General features: G+C 49.7%; 1 protein-coding gene across 2 annotated transcripts in view; it reads right to left on the bottom strand.

Annotated features, from left to right (window-relative positions):
* LOC132396949 (chloride channel protein ClC-Ka-like) overlaps nucleotides 1-19,155 on the bottom strand; it is a 227,762-nt gene that overhangs the window by 112,574 nt on the left and 96,033 nt on the right. For both annotated transcript variants that reach the window (XM_059975112.1, XM_059975111.1), the window contains exon 2: nucleotides 7,177-7,305. In XM_059975112.1, coding sequence (XP_059831095.1) covers nucleotides 7,177-7,305 — 129 coding nt within the window. The remainder of the gene's footprint in view (nucleotides 1-7,176; nucleotides 7,306-19,155) is intronic.

Genomic DNA, 19,155 nt, shown 5'->3' on the forward strand with positions numbered 1-19,155 from the left:
GTCACAGGGCATTGGCGATTACTGCCTGGCGCCAGTGGTCGCATAACCAGGACTTGTGATATGCACCAGATGTCATATGACCACCCACCTGACCCTGATTGGGGGGCTAAGCAGGTGCTACACCTGTCTCAAGGAGGGAAGGAGTGTCTGATACCCTCTTTTGCGGAGACGTATCTACACCCTGCCTCCCAAACTTCCATTTAGGACAAATATTATATCAGAGTCCTGGAAGTACTGGGCATGTGCACAATGACATCACACCATCGGCACTGATCCTCTGACACCGTTTTTCCTCACTTCCCAAAATGCAACCTGGACCTTCCACAGGAAGTACCCAACATCTGCCAATCAGATTTTACAATTATGACCGCAATACCAGAAATGGAAATCCTGCCATTTGTGGATACGGTAATTTTGTATATACTGTACAAAGCACTGAGCAGATACTGGAAATTCAGAGAAGTGCACACAAAGTGCTGGAGGAACTCAGCAGGTCAGGCAGCACCTATGGAGTGGAATAGACGATTGACGTTTTTGGTCCGAGACACTTGGATCAGGATTAAGAATCTAGACCTCCAGCATTTTGTATGTGTTAACCAATATTTAAAGAAAATTAATTCATTATTTCTAAGATCTGAACATTGATTGTACATCTTCAAGGGCCAGGAACTGAGTGGCTTGTGAGGCCATTTTAGGACAAACTAGAACTCTGTGGATCTGGAGTCACATACTGGCCTGACTGGGTGAGACATTATTGGACTGATTGTGGAAGTGTCCAGCACAGAAAACAGGAGCTTAAGGCCCACTTTGTTCACGTTAACTGCGTGCTTATGGACACTGATCCCACCAGAAATCCGGACTGAGCCTGGTTTACTGAAGCTGTGAGGCAGTGCACTGCCAACTTTTGCTACTGTGTTGCCACGATTGAGATCAAACCCCACCACAGGACTTAAGTTCTAGAAATAAATAATTATCAAAAATGGCCGTTTAGATTGTTGGAATACTGTATCTGTGGAAGATTTCTCAGCAGTCAGGCTTGTATGTGACTCCAGACCCAGCGTGCTCAAGTTTAATTGTCATTCAACCAGATGGAACCACGGATACAGCCACAGTACTGTGCAAAAGTCTCAGGCACATGTATATTGTATAGCTAGAGTGTCGAAGACTTTTGCGCAGTACTGTTTGTCAATATGGAGCAGAGAGTGAGTTTGTAACTCTGACAGGAGCAAAGGATGTTGGGAATGGTGAGGGTGGAGTGTCACGAAGGGGTGAGGGACAGGTGGAAGAGAAGTGCCAGGGGTCGGGGGGGGGGGGGGTCGGTAGGGATTGTTGTGGGTGCAGGTACACCCAACCCTGAGACTCCAGGCAAGATAACTTGATTCCAAACAATTGGTTTATTGATCATTACAGAATGTCTCTCTGGTGCTTCCCACTCCCTCCCCTCTCCCTGCCCCTTTTACCAACCGTGATTCCCCCCTCCCTGCCCCCTTCCCACTCTCAGTCCACAATCGAGACCCGTATCATAATCAGGTTTATCATCACTCACATATATCATGAAATTTGCTTTTTTTTGTGGCAGCAGCACAGTGCAGTACATAAAATTACTACAGTACTGTGCAAAAGTCTTGGACACCCTAACTATTTGTGTCTATACATAAATTCCTAAGACTTCTGCACAGCACTGTAAATGAAAGCTCATTCCTCGGGGACTAAGGTGCAAAACTAGGTTCATGGAGTCGCACACAGTGCATAGTTACAGTCACCAAATAATAGTAGCACAAGTCCCTTACTGTCATGGCCTGTAGATTGATGTCATCCTCGAGCCATGTTTCTGCAAGAACAAGAATGCAGCAGCTCCTCATCTAATTCTCATTATTTATCCCAAAATGGCCTAAAAAGCCACTCTGCTCCAGACAATTAGATGTAAAGTCATCGCTGGTCTGTTAAGATCTCTGTCTTACATGAACTTGCACCTCACACTTTATGTCACCTGTCAATCTTCAGGCCATGCCACGCAGAGACTTGAGGTAACACTATTCTCTGATTCTATGTGCTGGATTGCAACTATGTGCTTTGTGTGACTATGTGCTGTGTTTTTCATCTGGTGCCTGAGGAGAAATGTTTCATTCAGCTGTATACATGTGTATGGCTGAATGACAATAACCTTAAGCAGATTCAGGAGAACAATTCCCCAAAGACAGAAGTTAAATGGTTTCCATTTCTGATTCTGATGTCTTAATCTCACAAGGTGGCATGGTAGTGTAGTGGTTAGCACAATGCCTTATGGGACAGGCGACCCAGGCTCAATTCCCATCACAGCCTGTGAGGTTTGTACTGTCTCCTCCTGACCACGTAGGTTTCCACCCACAGTCCAAAGACCGACAGGTTGGTAGGTTAGTTGGTCACTGCAACTTGTCCTGTGATTAGGCGAGGGTTAAATTGGGGGTTTCTGGATGGCGTGTCTCAAAGGCCCAGAAGGGCCTACTCCATGCTGTATCTCAATAAATAAATCTGGTCAGATATCCACAAGGGACCGGGCCATAGTGTTTCTGCACAGTTAACAAAGATAACTACTTGAGTCCTCACCTTTGCCTCCGGTATAGCGCCAAGTAAACAAAAATATGTAAAGGCATTAGTGTAAATTGTAGTAAGCACTTACTATATATAAACATCTAAAAGGAAATATTGGCTAACAGATTACTTCCATTGAAACTTACAACCTGTAATTGGCTTTGAAATTACAAGGTGCACAAAAATTTGAAGACTGCACTCTATCTCTCCGAGACGACCACAGCCTGTGGAGGTTTGGAGGCTTGTGCGCCTCAATGACCAGAGAGCTACGTTGGCCGGAGTCAGGGCTTTATGCTTTGGCTCTTGGCAGGGTCACCCATGCTAAACAGGTCAAAGGGTAGCACCAGACTAAAAGTGGTCCACCAGTACTCCAGGTTCTGAGGGTTCAGCTCAGGGCCAACAACACTGACTGGTAAAACAAAACTGTTATGGAAACAGCAATGAAGAATTCTTCTATATCTGAGTGTGACAGTATTCCTAAGTCTCCACCCAGAACTTCCATGACTGACAATAGTGAAAACAGAGAGGAAGCTACTGACACGATGAAGGAAGCCCTGAATCCACCAGAGATGGAGGAGTTTTATTGCTGCCCCAAACGCCAGAGTACGTAAGCAGTCTGTTGGAGAAAATGCACAGCAGGCAGCCACTTGGCATAACTGCAATGGAAACTGATCATCAGGAAATGATTGGCTCCTCAAAGTGTTACACTTGAGGAATGACATGACAGCAGGTCCTTATTATACAAGGAATGAGTGTATATCATAATTCTTTATTCCACCGTTGTTCACAAGCATTTTACTTCATGCACCTTGTTGCTTTTCACGCCTTGTAGTGTATCGGGTGCCATTTTCAGCATTTCCTTAGTATTTGTCTTTTTTGTAACAAGGCAGAGTCACTAGCTCCATGGACAACCCAACACAGATGGAAGTTGATCAATGAGCCAATTGGATTCGAACCCAGGACCATTCGCTTTGAAGTTTAGTGCTGGTGCCACTACACCACCAGACGTTCATGCACCATGCACCTTACTGCCTTGCAAGTCCTTGGTGTTACAGGGAATGGAACAAACTGGCTGGCTCATGTAGAGTTAGAGTACTACAGCCAATAAGCAAGCCCTTTGGCCCAACTAGTTCATGCCAAACTATTTTTATACCTTATCCTATCTACCTGCACCTAGACCATAGCGCTCCATACCCCTGTTATATAGGTACATATCCAAGCTTCTCTTGTGCTACAATTTATCCCATGTCTATCACTTTCACTGGTAGCTTATTCCAAACACTGAGTGAAGAAGTTTCCCCTCAGGCTCCCCTAAACATTTCACCTATCACCCTTAACCTATCTGACCTGCTGAGTTCCTCCAGTGTGTTGTCCGTGTTGATTTGACCACAGCATCTGCAGTGTACTTTGTGTTTACCCTTAACCTATGTCCTCCAGTTCTAATCTCACCCAACCTTAGTGGGAAAGCCTGCTTGCATTTACCATATCTTATTCACCTGATAATTTTGTACACCTCTAGGATTCCTCTCATTCTCCTGTGCTCCAGGGAATAAAGTCCTAACCTGTTCAAGTTCTCCCTATAACTCAGTCCCCACAACATCCTTATAAATTTTCTCTGCACCCTTTCAAGCTTATCGATATCTTTCTTGCAGATAGGTGACCAGACATGCACACAGTACCCCAAATTCGGCCTCACCAATGTCTTAGAGTCATAGGACACTGCTCAGAAACAATCCCTTCAGCCCATTCAGTCTGTGTCAAACCAATAATCTGGTCCCTTTACCTGCACCCAGACCATAACCCTCCATACCCCTCCCATCCATATACCTATCCAAATTTCTCTAAGTGTTGAAATCGAACCTGCATCCACCACTTGCACTCCTTCCACATCTCATGACCCTCTGAATGAAGATGTTCCCTGTCATGTTCCTCTTAAACATTTCACTTTTCATGGAAAAAGCCTGCTTGTATTTACCCTAACTATACCCCTCATAATTTTGTATACCTTTATCAAATCGCCCTTTAACCTTCTACATTTAGGAATTAAAGTCCTAACCCTTTACACCTTTCCAGATAACTTGTGTCCTCAAGATCTAGCAACATCCTTGTAAATTTTCTCTGTATTCTTTCAACCTTATTTACATCTTTCCTGTAGGTTGGTGACCAAAACAGCACACAACACTCCAAATTAGACTTCACCAACATCTTGTACAACTTCAACATAACATCCCATCTCCTGTACTCAATACATTGATTTATGAAGGTCTGTTTGCAAAAAGCTTTCATTACAACCCTACTTGTGGTGCCACTTTCAATAAATTATGGATCAGTGTTCCCAGATCCCTTTGTTCTACTGCATGCCTCAGTGCCCTCCTGCTCACTCTGGTTGGTGCTTTCAAAGTATAAAACCTCACACTTGTCTGCATTCAATTCTATCTCAAATTTTTCAGCCCATTTGGTAGTCTTCCCCACTGTCCACTAAACCCATCGTCTTGGCGTCATCCACAAATTTGCTGATCCATTTTACATTCTCAATCGGATCATTGATATTGATAACAGACAACAGCGGACCCAGCACCAATCCCTGTGGCACTCCACGGGCCACAGACCTCCAGTCAGAGAAGCAACCTTCTTCTTCCACTTTGTGACTTCTCTCATGAAGCACGTATCTAATCCAATTTACTACTTCATCTTGAATGCCAAGCGACTGAACCTTCTTGACCAAACCCCCTTGCAGGACCTTGTCAGAGGCCTTGCTGAAGTCCATGTAGACAACATCCACTACTTGCCTTCACCAACTTTCCTCTTAACTTCTTCACAACACCATAAAATTGGTTAGATATGACCTACTGCACACAAAGCCATATTGACTATCCCTTATCAGTCCCTGTCTACTTATCCGGTCCCTTAGAATATCTTCCAATAACTTTCCATTACTGATGTCAGGCTCATCCGTTCATACTTTTGTGACGTATCCATAGAGCCTTTCTCTAACTATTGAACACCATTACCTATCCTCAAATCCTCTGGCACCACACCAATGGCTAAGGATAAATTAAATATCTTTGCTAGGGCCTCTGCAATTTCTGCACCTTCCTGCCACCTTGTCAGGGATTTATCCACCCTAATTGCCTGACGACAGCAAAGAACCTTCTCTGTACAGTGTATAGAGTCCATGATGTTGATGCCATTTCCCTTTGCTTCTATAGACCGTGTCCATCTCCCAAGTAAATACTGATGCGAAGAATCCGTTTAAGATCTCTTTTGGGTTCACACATGTATTATCATTCTGATCTTCCAGAGGACCAATTTTTTCCCCTTGTAATCCTTTTGTTCTTAATATATCTGTAGAATCCCTTGGGATTCTCCTTCTCTTTATTTATTTATTGAGATAAGGTGTGGACTTCAGCAATCTCCCAATTTAATGCTAGTCCAATTGCAGAAGAAATTACTCTGAACAATTAACCTATCAACTGGTAGGTCTTTGGACTGTGGGAGGGAACCAGAGCATGTGGAGAAACTTCACCCGGTCATGGGGAGAACGTACAATATAGGCATCAGCAGGGATTGAACTTGGCGTCCCTGGTACTGTGCCACCCTTTTTTAGAAAGGAACATTGGTTTAACTTTAATGGTCCCTTGGTACACACTTGTCCAATGCATTTATTTCAGAAGAAGCAACATTAAAAAGCATAAAATTTAAGTTGAGCAATTGAGAGACAAGAGAATTCAACTGATGACAGATAGCGATACGTTTTCAATAAATTTGCATCAAACAGCTTAAAATAATAGCCCTTCACTTGCTTCCTTAAATTCAATATGATAGTTCAACAAACACCTTAACAGGATTTTAAGAAGGTTCCCAACATCGTCTGCTCAAGCAACCACATGCCTTCTGTTAGCTCTCCTGTTACCCTTCTAGGTGTGTTCTTGCATTTCTTATACTCCTGAAGTACCTCATTTGTTCCTACCTGCCCATTCCTACTATGCACCTTCATTTTCTTAACCAGGGCCTGAATGCCTCTCAAAAATCGAGGTTCCCTAAATCTGTTAGGGAACGGGGCTCAGCACCTAATAGAACTAGTATTGTCCTCTCTCTAGCTGGGATTACTGATTACGGAAACTTTCTTGAACACAGTAGGCAAACACTTTTTCATCCAGCTCTTCTACTGTATGGGAGCCCCAGTCAATATGTGGAAATTAAAATAAAAATCTCCTACTATAACAAACTTGTGTCTTTTGCAACTGTCTGATCAACTCGACAAATTTGCTTCTCTAAACCCTGTGGGCGGTTGGGTGATCTCTGATATCATCCCAATAATGCGGTCATACCTTTCGTATTGCCTGGTACCACACATGAAGTCTTATTTCACATCAGCATGGCATCTGGTACTCAGTGCCTTGAGTTATGAAGGCCAAAATGCCAAAAGCCCTTTTTATGACCCTGCGTCACCACTTTCAAGGAATTATGGATCAGTATTCTCAGGTCCCTTTGCTCTATCATGGTCCTCAGTGTCCTAACCTTCACCCGCGCCCTCAGTTTCTTTCTGTGGTTGTATCTGCGATGTGCAGTGAAGGACCCAATAGGGAGCCCCCGGTACATTACCTCGCTGGAACTTGGAGGTGACGACATCGAGGCTGAAGCTGAGAGTGGCCATTAGCATTCCCAGCAGGAAGAGAAAGATCCAGTCCTCGCCCACCTTCAGGATCTGCCTCCGCAGGGAGAGGGCGATTGCTGCAATGAAAAAGCCAATGTTAGTGAAGATGTACGGACAGGCCGGACGTTGCGAGACGTTGCAGTCTGTCTATCATTGATATGGATGAGATCCTTCATGAGCCTCAGCAAGAACTCTGCAAGTTACAATATCCCACAACACCAAGGTTCACAACTCCAACTGAGGATTCAGACAACTGAAAACACAGTGGGGGGAGAGTGGGGCAGTGGGATTAGTTAGGGGACTGATAAGGGCTGTGGGGAGAGAGTGGGACAGTGGGATTAGTCTGGGGACAGATAGAGGTCTGTGGGGAGAGAGTGGGACAGAGGGATTAGATTGGAGACTGATACAGGTCTGTGGGGAGAGAGTGGGACAGTGGGATTAGTTTGGGGACTGATACAGGTCTGCGGGGAGAGAGAGGAACACTGGGATTAGTTTGGGGACTGATAGAGGTCTGTGGGGAGAGAGTGAGACAGTGGGATTAGTTTGGGGAGTGGTACAGGTCTGTGGGGAGAGAGTGGGACAGTGGGATTAGTTTGGGGACTGTTACAGGACTGTGGGGAGAGAGTGGGACAGTGGGATTAGTTTGGGGACAGATACAGGTCTGTGGGGAGAGAGGGAGAGAGTGTGACAGTGGGAGTAGTTTGAGGACTGATACAGGTCTGTGGGGAGAGAGAGGGACAGTGGGATTAGTTTGGGGAGTGATACAGGTCTGTGGGGAGAGATTGGGACAGTGGGATTAGTCTGGCGACCGATACAGGTCTGTGGGGAGAGAGTGGGACAGTGGGATTAATTTGAGGACTGATACAGGTCTGTGGGGAGAGAGTGAGACAGTGGGATTAATTTGAGGACTGATACAGGTCTGTGGGGAGAGGGTGGGACAGTGGGATTAGTTTGGGGAGTGATACAGGGCTGTGGGGACAGGGTGGGACAGTGGGATTAGTTTGAGGACTGATACAGGTCTGTGGGGAGAGAGTGGGACAGTGGGATTAGTTTGGGGAGTGATACAGGGCTGTGGGGAGAGAGGGAGAGAGTGTGACAGTGGGATTAGATGGGACTGACACAGAGCTGTGGGGAGAGAGTGGGACAGTGGGATTAGTTTGGGGACTGATACAGGTCTGTGGGGAGAGAGTGGGACAGTGGGATTAGTTTGGGGAGTGAAAAAGGTCTGTGGGGAGAGAGAGGGGCAGTGGGATCAGTGTGGGGACTGATACAGGTCTGTGGGGAGAGAGTGGAACAGTGGGATTAGTTTGGGAACTGATACAGGTCTGTGGGGAGAGAGGGAGAGAGTGTGACAGTGGGATTAGTTTGAGGACTGATACAGGTCTGTGGGGAGAGAGTGAGACAGTGGGATTAGTTTGAGGACTGATACAGGTCTGTGGGGAGAGAGTGGGACAGTGGGATTAGTTTGGGGAGTGATACAGGGCTGTGGGGAGAGGGTGGGACAGTGGGATTAGTTTGGGGATGGATATAGGTCTGTGGGGAGAGAAAAGGGGACAGTGGGATTAGTTTGGGGAGTGATAGAGGTCTGTGGGGAGAGAGTGAGGCAGTGGGATTAGTGTGGGGACTGATACAGGTCTGAAGGGAGAGAGTGGGACAGTGGGATTAGTCTTGGGACTGATAAAGACCTGTTGGGAGAGAGTGGGACAGTGGGATTAGTGTGGTGACTGATACAGGTCGGTGGGGAGAGAGTTAGACAGTGGGATTAGTTTGGGGACTGATACAGGACTGTGGGGAGAGAGTGGGACAGTGGGATTAGTTTGGGGACAGATACAGGTCTGTGGGGAGAGAGGGAGAGAGTGTGACAGTGGGAGTAGTTTGAGGACTGATACAGGTCTGTGGGGAGAGAGAGGGACAGTGGGATTAGTTTGGGGAGTGATACAGGTCTGTGGGGAGAGATTGGGACAGTGGGATTAGTCTGGCGACCGATACAGGTCTGTGGGGAGAGAGTGGGACAGTGGGATTAATTTGAGGACTGATACAGGTCTGTGGGGAGAGAGTGAGACAGTGGGATTAATTTGAGGACTGATACAGGTCTGTGGGGAGAGGGTGGGACAGTGGGATTAGTTTGGGGAGTGATACAGGGCTGTGGGGACAGGGTGGGACAGTGGGATTAGTTTGAGGACTGATACAGGTCTGTGGGGAGAGAGTGGGACAGTGGGATTAGTTTGGGGAGTGATACAGGGCTGTGGGGAGAGAGGGAGAGAGTGTGACAGTGGGATTAGATGGGACTGACACAGAGCTGTGGGGAGAGAGTGGGACAGTGGGATTAGTTTGGGGACTGATACAGGTCTGTGGGGAGAGAGTGGGACAGTGGGATTAGTTTGGGGACTGATACAGGTCTGTGGGGAGAGAGTGGAACAGTGGGATTAGTTTGGGAACTGATACAGGTCTGTGGGGAGAGAGGGAGAGAGTGTGACAGTGGGATTAGTTTGAGGACTGATACAGGTCTGTGGGGAGAGAGTGAGACAGTGGGATTAGTTTGAGGACTGATACAGGTCTGTGGGGAGAGAGTGGGACAGTGGGATTAGTTTGGGGAGTGATACAGGGCTGTGGGGAGAGGGTGGGACAGTGGGATTAGATGGGACTGACACAGAGCTGTGGGGAGAGAGTGGGACAGTGGGATTAGTTTGGGGACTGTTACAGATCTGTGGGGAGAGTGTGGGACAGTGTGATTAGTTTTGGGACTGATACAGGTCTGTGGGGAGAGAGGGAGAGAGTGTGACAGTGGGATTTGTTTGAGGACTGATACAGGTCTGTGGGGAGAGAGTGAGACAGTGGGATTAATTTGAGGACTGATACAGGTCTGTGGGGAGAGGGTGGGACAGTGGGATTAGTTTGGGGAGTGATACAGGGCTGTGGGGACAGGGTGGGACAGTGGGATTAGTTTGAGGACTGATACAGGTCTGTGGGGAGAGAGTGTGACAGTGGGATTAGTTTGGGGAGTGATACAGGGCTGTGGGGAGAGAGGGAGAGAGTGTGACAGTGGGATTAGTTTAGGGACTGATACAGGTCTGTGGAGAGAGAGTGGGACAATGTGATTTGTTTGGGGATTGAATCATGGCTGTGGGGAGAGTGGGACAGTGGGATTAGTTTGAGGACCGATACAGGTCTGTGGGGAGAGAGTGGGACAGTGGGATTAGTTTGGGGATGGATATAGGTCTGTGGGGAGAGAGAAAGGCACAGTGGGATTAGTTTGGGGAGTGATACAGGTCTGTGGGGAGAGAGTGAGACAGTGGGATTAGTGTGGGGACTGATACAGGTCTGTGGGGAGAGAGGGAGAGAGAGTGACAGTGGGATTTGTTTGAGGACTGATACAGGTCTGTGGGGAGAGAGTGGGACAGTGGGATTAGTTTGGGGAGTGATACAGGGCTGTGGGGAGAGGGTGGGACAGTGGGATTAGTTTGGGGACTGACACAGAGCTGTGGGGAGAGAGTGGGACAGTGGGATTAGTTTGGGGACTGATACAGTTCGGTGGGGAGAGAGTGGGAAAGTGGGATTTGTTTGGGGACTGATACAGGTCTGTGGGGAGAGAGTGGGGCAGTGGGATTAGTCTGAGGATTGATACAGGGCTGTGGGGAGAGAGGGACAGTGGGATTAGTTTGAAGACTGATATCGGTCTGTGGAGAGAGAGTGGGACAGTGGGATTTGTTTGGGGACTGGTACAGGTCTGTGGGGAGAGAGGGGCAGTGGGATTACTTTGGGGAGGGGTACAGGTCTGTGTGGAGAGAGTGGGGCAGAGGGATTAGTCTGGGGACTGATACAGAGCTGTTGGGAGAGAGTGGGACAGTGAGATTAGTTTGGGGACTGATACAGGTCTGTGGGGAGAGGGTGGGACAGTGGGATTTGTTTGGGGACTGGTACAGGTCTGTGGGGAGAGAGGGGCAGTGGGATTACTTTGGGGAGGGGTACAGGTCTGTGTGGAGAGAGTGGGGCAGAGGGATTAGTCTGGGGACTGATACAGAGCTGTTGGGAGAGAGTGGGACAGTGAGATTAGTTTGGGGACTGATACAGGTCTGTGGGGAGAGGGTGTGATAGTGGGATTTGTTTGGGGATTGTTACAGGGCTGTGGGGAGAGTGGGACAGTGGGATTAGTTTGGGGACTGATACAGGTCTGTGGGGAGAGAGTGGGACAGTGAGATTAATTTGGGGACTGATACAGGTCTGTGGGGAGAGAGTTGGACAGTGGGATTAGTTTGGGGACATACATGGCTGTGGGGAGAGGGTGGGACAGTAGGATTAGTGTGGGGACTGATACAGGTCTGTGGGGAGAGAGTGGGACAGTGGGATTAGTTTGGGGACTGATACAGGTCTGTGGGGAGAGAGTGGGATGGTGGAATTAGTTTGGGGACTGATACAGGTCTGTGGGGAGAGAGTGAGACAGTGGGATTAGTTTGAGGACTGATACAGTTCTGTGGGGAGAGAGTGGGTCAGTGGAATTAGTTTGGGGAGTGATACATGGCTGTGGGGAGAGGGTGGGACAGTAGGATTAGTGTGGGGACTGATACAGGTCTGTGGGGCAGAGTGGGACAGTGGGATTAGTTTGGGGACTGACACAGAGCTGTGGGGAGAAAGTGGGACAGTGGGATTAGTTTGGGGACTGATACAGTTCGGTGGGGAGAGAGTGGGAAAGTGGGATTTGTTTGGGGACTGATACAGGTCTGTGGGGAGAGAGTGGGGCAGTGGGAGTAGTTTAGGGACTGATACAGGTCTGTGGGGAGAGAATGGGACAATGTGATTTGTTTGGGGATTGATACATGGCTGTGGGGAGAGTGGGACAGTGGGATTAGTTTGGGGACCGATACAGGTCTGTGGGGAGAGAGTGGGACAGTGGGATTAGTTTGGGGATGGATATAGGTCTGTGGGGAGAGAGAAAGGCACAGAGGGATTAGTGTGGGGACTGATACAGGTCTGTGGGGAGAGAGTGGGACAGTGGGATTAGTTTGGGGAGTGATACAGGGCTGTGGAGAGAGGGTGGGACAGTGGGATTAGTTTGGGGACTGACACAGAGCTGTGGGGAGAGAGTGGGACAGTGGGATTAGTTTGGGGACTGATACAGTTCGGTGGGGAGAGAGTGGGACAGTGGGATTTGTTTGGGGACTGATACAGGTCTGTGGGGAGAGAGTGGGGCAGTGGGATTAGTCTGAGGATTGATACAGGGCTGTGGGGAGAGAGGGACAGTGGGATTAGTTTGAAGACTGATATCGGTCTGTGGAGAGAGAGTGGGACAGTGGGATTTGTTTGGGGACTGGTACAGGTCTGTGGGGAGAGAGGGGCAGTGGGATTAGTCTGGGGACTGATACAGAGCTGTTGGGAGAGAGTGGGACAGTGAGTTTAGTTTGGGGACTGATACAGGTCTGTGGGGAGAGGGTGTGATAGTTGGATTTGTTTGGGGATTGATACAGGGCTGTGGGGAGAGTGGGACAGTGGGATTAGTTTGGGGACTGATACAGGTCTGTGGGGAGAGAGTGGGACAGTGGGATTAGTTTGGGGACTGATATAAGTCTGTGGGGAGAGAGAGGGACAGTGGGATTAGTGTGGGGACTGATACAGGTCTGTGGGGAGAGAGTGGGACTGTGGGATTAGTTTGGGGACTGATACATGGCTGTGGGGAGAGGGTGGGACAGTAGGATTAGTGTGGGGACTGATACAGGTCTGTGGGGAGAGAGTGGGACAGTGGGATTAGTTTGGGGACTGATACAGGTGTGTGGGGAGAGAGTGGGACGGTGGGATTAGTTTGGGGACTGATACAGGTCTGTGGGGAGAGAGTGAGACAGTGGGATTAGTTTGAGGACTGATACAGTTCTGTGGGGAGAGAGTGGGTCAGTGGAATTAGTTTGGGGAGTGATACATGGCTGTGGGGAGAGGGTGGGACAGTAGGATTAGTGTGGGTACTGATACAGGTCTGTGGGGAGAGAGTGGGACAGTGGGATTTGTTTGGGGATGGATATAGGTCTGTGGGGAGAGAGGGAGAGAGTGTGACAGTGGGATTAGTTTGAGGAATGAAACAGGTGTGTGGGGAGAGAGTGGGACAGTGGGATTAGTTTGGGGAGTGATACAGCGCTGTGGGGACAGGGTGGAACAGTGGGATTAGTTTGGGGTCTGATACCAGTCTGTGGGAGAGAGTTAGACAGGGGGATTAGTTTGGGGACTGATACAGGTCTGTGGGGAGAGAGTGGGACAGTGGGATTAGTTTGGGGACTGATACAGGTCTGTGGGGAGAGAGTGGGACAGTGGGATTAGTTTGTGGACTGATACAGGTCTGTGGGGAGAAAGTGGGACGGTGGGATTAGTTTGGGGATTGATACAGGTCTGTGGGGAGAGGGGGGGACAGTGGGATTATTCTGGGGACTGATACAGGTCTGTGGGGAGAGAGGGAGAGAGTGTGACAGTGGGATTAGTTTGAGGAATGATACAGGTGTGTGGGGAGAGAGTGGGACAGTGGGATTAGTTTGGGGAGTGATACAGCACTGTGGGGACAGGGTGGAACAGTGGGATTAGTTTGGGGTCTGATACCAGTCTGTGGGAGAGAATTAGACAGGGGGATTAGTTTGGGGACTGATACAGGTCTGTGGGGAGAGAGTGGGACAGTGGGATTAGTTTGTGGACTGATACAGGTCTGTGGGGAGAGAGTGGGACAGTGTGATTAGTTTGTGGACTGATACAGGTCTGTGGGGAGAGAGTGGGACAGTGGGATTAGTTTGGGGACTGACACAGGTCTGTGGGGAGAGAGTGGGACAGTGGAATTAGTTTGGGGACTGATACAGGTCTGTGGGGAGAGAGAGGAACACTGGGATTAGTTTGGGGACTGATAGAGGTCTGTGGAGAGAGAGTGGGACAGTGGGATTAGTTTGGAGACTGATACAGGTCTGTGGGGAGAGAGTGGGACGGTGGGATTAGTTTGGGGAGTGATACATGGCTGTGGGGAGAGGGTGGGACCGTAGGATTAGTGTGGGTACTGATACAGGTCTGTGGGGAGAGAGTGGGACAGTGGGATTTGTTTGGGGATGGATATAGGTCTGTGGGGAGAGAGGGAGAGAGTGTGACAGTGGGATTAGTTTGAGGAATGATACAGGTGTGTGGGGAGAGATTGGGACAGTGGGATTAGTTTGGGGAGTGATACAGCGCTGTGGGGACAGGGTGGAACAGTGGGATTAGTTTGGGGTCTGATACCAGTCTGTGGGAGAGAGTTAGACAGGGGGATTAGTTTGGGGACTGATACAGGTCTGTGGGGAGAGAGTGGGACAGTGGGATTAGTTTGGGGACTGATACAGGTCTGTGGGGAGAGAGTGGGACAGTGGGATTAGTTTGTGGATTGATACAGGTCTGTGGGGAGAGGGGGGGACAGTGGGATTATTCTGGGGACTGATACAGGTCTGTGGGGACAGGGTGGAACAGTGGAATTAGTTTGGGGTCTGATACCAGTCTGTGGGAGAGAGTTAGACAGGGGGATTAGTTTGGGGACTGATACAGGTCTGTGGGGAGAGAGTGGGACAGTGGGATTAGTTTGGGGACTGATACTGGTCTGTGGGGAGAGAGTGGGACAGTGGGATTAGTTTGTGGACTGATACAGGTCTGTGGGGAGAGAGTGGGACAGTGGGATTAGTTTGGGGACTGATACTGGTCTGTGGGGAGAGAGTGGGACAGTGGGATTAGTTTGGGGACTGATACAGGTGTGTGGGGAGAGAGTGGGACGGTGGGATTAGTTTGGGGACTGATACAGGTCTGTGGGGAGAGAGTGAGACAGTGGGATTAGTTTGAGGACTGATACAGTTCTGTGGGGAGAGAGTGGGTCAGTGGAATTAGTTTGGGGAGTGATACATGGCTGTGGGGAGAGGGTGGGACAGTAGGATTAGTGTGGGTACTGATACAGGTCTGTGGGGAGAGAGTGGGACAGTGGGATTTGTTTGGGGATGGATATAGGTCTGTGGGGAGAGAGGGAGAGAGTGTGACAGTGGGATTAGTTTGAGGAATGAAACAGGTGTGTGGGGAGAGAGTGGGACAGTGGGATTAGTTTGGGGAGTGATACAGCGCTGTGGGGACAGGGTGGAACAGTGGGATTAGTTTGGGGTCTGATACCAGTCTGTGGGAGAGAGTTAGACAGGGGGATTAGTTTGGGGACTGATACAGGTCTGTGGGGAGAGAGTGGGACAGTGGGATTAGTTTGGGGACTGATACAGGTCTGTGGGGAGAGAGTGGGACAGTGGGATTAGTTTGTGGACTGATACAGGTCTGTGGGGAGAAAGTGGGACGGTGGGATTAGTTTGGGGATTGATACAGGTCTGTGGGGAGAGGGGGGGACAGTGGGATTATTCTGGGGACTGATACAGGTCTGTGGGGAGAGAGGGAGAGAGTGTGACAGTGGGATTAGTTTGAGGAATGATACAGGTGTGTGGGGAGAGAGTGGGACAGTGGGATTAGTTTGGGGAGTGATACAGCACTGTGGGGACAGGGTGGAACAGTGGGATTAGTTTGGGGTCTGATACCAGTCTGTGGGAGAGAATTAGACAGGGGGATTAGTTTGGGGACTGATACAGGTCTGTGGGGAGAGAGTGGGACAGTGGGATTAGTTTGTGGACTGATACAGGTCTGTGGGGAGAGAGTGGGACAGTGTGATTAGTTTGTGGACTGATACAGGTCTGTGGGGAGAGAGTGGGACAGTGGGATTAGTTTGGGGACTGACACAGGTCTGTGGGGAGAGAGTGGGACAGTGGAATTAGTTTGGGGACTGATACAGGTCTGTGGGGAGAGAGAGGAACACTGGGATTAGTTTGGGGACTGATAGAGGTCTGTGGAGAGAGAGTGGGACAGTGGGATTAGTTTGGAGACTGATACAGGTCTGTGGGGAGAGAGTGGGACGGTGGGATTAGTTTGGGGAGTGATACATGGCTGTGGGGAGAGGGTGGGACCGTAGGATTAGTGTGGGTACTGATACAGGTCTGTGGGGAGAGAGTGGGACAGTGGGATTTGTTTGGGGATGGATATAGGTCTGTGGGGAGAGAGGGAGAGAGTGTGACAGTGGGATTAGTTTGAGGAATGATACAGGTGTGTGGGGAGAGATTGGGACAGTGGGATTAGTTTGCGGAGTGATACAGCGCTGTGGGGACAGGGTGGAACAGTGGGATTAGTTTGGGGTCTGATACCAGTCTGTGGGAGAGAGTTAGACAGGGGGATTAGTTTGGGGACTGATACAGGTCTGTGGGGAGAGAGTGGGACAGTGGGATTAGTTTGGGGACTGATACAGGTCTGTGGGGAGAGAGTGGGACAGTGGGATTAGTTTGTGGATTGATACAGGTCTGTGGGGAGAGGGGGGGACAGTGGGATTATTCTGGGGACTGATACAGGTCTGTGGGGACAGGGTGGAACAGTGGAATTAGTTTGGGGTCTGATACCAGTCTGTGGGAGAGAGTTAGACAGGGGGATTAGTTTGGGGACTGATACAGGTCTGTGGGGAGAGAGTGGGACAGTGGGATTAGTTTGGGGACTGATACTGGTCTGTGGGGAGAGAGTGGGACAGTGGGATTAGTTTGTGGACTGATACAGGTCTGTGGGGAGAGAGTGGGACAGTGGGATTAGTTTGGGGACTGATACTGGTCTGTGGGGAGAGAGTGGGACAGTGGAATTAGTTTGGGGACTGATACAGGTCTGTGTGGAGAGAGAGGAACACTGGGATTAGTTTGGGGACTGATAGAGGTCAGTGGAGAGAGAGTGGGATAGTGGGATTAGTTTGGGGACTGAAACAGGTCTGTGGGGAGAGAGTGGGACAGTGGGAATTGTCTGGGGACTGATACAGGTCTGTGGGGAGAGAGTGGGGCAGTGGGATCAGTTTGGGGACTGATACAGGACTGGGGAGAGAGGCAGAGAGTGTGACAGTGGGATTAGTTTGAGGACCGATACAGGTCTGTGGGGAGAGAGTGGGACAGTGGGATTAGTTTGGGGACTGATACAGGTCTGTGGGGAGAGAGTGAGACAGTGGGATTAGTTTGGGGAGTGGTACAGGTCTGTGGGAAGAGAGTGGGACAGTGGGATTAGTTTGGGGAGTGATACAGGTCGGTGGGGAGAGAGGGAGAGAGTGTGACAGTGGGAGTAGTTTGAGGACTGGTACAGGTCTGTGGGGAGAGAGTGGGACAGTGGGATTAGTTTGGGGAGTGATACAGGTCTGTGGGAAGAGAGTGGGACAGTGGGATTAGTTTGGGGACTGATACAGGTCTGTGGGGAGAGAGTGGGACAGTGGGATTAGTCTGGCGACCGATACAGGTCTGTGGGGAGAGAGTGGGACAGTGGGATTAGTTTGGGGACTGATACAGGTCTGTGGGGAGAGAGAGGGGCTGTAGGATCAGTGTGGGGAGTGATAAAGGTCTGTGGGGGAAAGAGTGACAGTGGGATTAGTGTGGGGACTGATACAGGTCTGTGGGGAGAGAGTGGGATAGTAGGATTTGTTTGGGGATTGATACATGGCTGTGGGGAGAGTGGGAAAGTGGGATTATTTTGGGGACTGATACAGGTCTGTGGGGAGAGAGTGGGACAGTGGGATTAGTCTGGCGACCGATACAGGTCTGTGGGGAGAGAGTGGGACAGTGGGATTAGTTTGGGGAGTGATACAGGTCTGTGGGGAGAGAGAGGGGCTGTGGGATCAGTGTGGGGACGGATACAGGTCTGTGGGGAGAGAGTGGGACAGTGGGATTAGTTTGGGGGGTGATACAGGTCTGTGGAGAGAGAGTGAGACAGTGGGATTATTGTGGTGACTGATACATGTCTGTGGGGAGAGAGTGGAACAGTGGGATTAGTTTGGGGACTGTTACAGGTCTGTGGGGAGAATGTGGGACAGTGGGATTAGTTTGGGGACTGATACAGGTCTGTGGGGAGAGAGGGAGAGAGTGTGACAGTGAGATTAGTTTGAGGACGGATACAGGTCTGTGGGGAGAGAGTGAGACAGTGGGATTAGTTTGAGGACTGATACAGGTCTGTGGGGAGAGAGTGGGACAGTGGGATTAGTTTGTGGAGTGATACAGGGCTGTGGGGAGAGAGGGAGAGAGTGTGACAGTGGGATTAGATGGGACTGACACAGAGCTGTGGGGAGAGACTGGGACAGTGGGATCAGTTTGGGGAGTGATACAGGGCTGTGGGGAGAGGGTGGGACAGAGGGATTAGTTAGGGGTCTGATACAGGTCTGTGGGGAGAGAGTGGGACAGTGGGATTAGTTTGGGGACGGATATAGGTCTGTGGGGAGAGAGAAAGGGACAGTGGGATTAGTTTGGGGAGTGATACAGGACTGTGGGGAGAGAGTGAGGCAGTGGGATTAGTGTGGGGACTGATACAGGTCTGTGGGGAGAGAGTGGGACAGTGGGATTAGTTTGGGGACTGTTACAGATCTGTGGGGAGAGTGTGGGACAGTGGGATTAGTTTTGGGACTGATACAGGTCTGTGGGGAGAGAGGGAGAGAGTGTGACAGTGGGATTTGTTTGAGGACTGATACAGGTCTGTGGGGAGAGAGTGAGACAGTGGGATCAATTTGAGGACTGATACAGGTCTGTGGGGAGAGGGTGGGACAGTGGGATTAGTTTGGGGAGTGATACAGGGCTGTGGGGACAGGGTGGGACAGTGGGATTAGTTTGAGGACTGATACAGGTCTGTGGGGAGAGAGTGGGACAGTGGGATTAGTTTGGGGAGTGATACAGGGCTGTGGGGAGAGAGGGAGAGAGTGTGACAGTGGGATTAGATGGGACTGACACAGAGCTGTGGGGAGAGAGTGAGACAGTGGGATTAGTTTGGGGACTGATAGAGGTCTGTGGGGAGAGAGTGGGACAGTGGGATTGGTTTAGGGAGTGATACAGGTCTGTGGGGAGAGAGTGGGACAGTAGGATTAGTGT

Source organism: Hypanus sabinus, chromosome 7 (genome assembly GCF_030144855.1).
Source record: "Hypanus sabinus isolate sHypSab1 chromosome 7, sHypSab1.hap1, whole genome shotgun sequence".
In the NCBI taxonomy this organism is placed as follows: domain Eukaryota; kingdom Metazoa; phylum Chordata; class Chondrichthyes; order Myliobatiformes; family Dasyatidae; genus Hypanus; species Hypanus sabinus.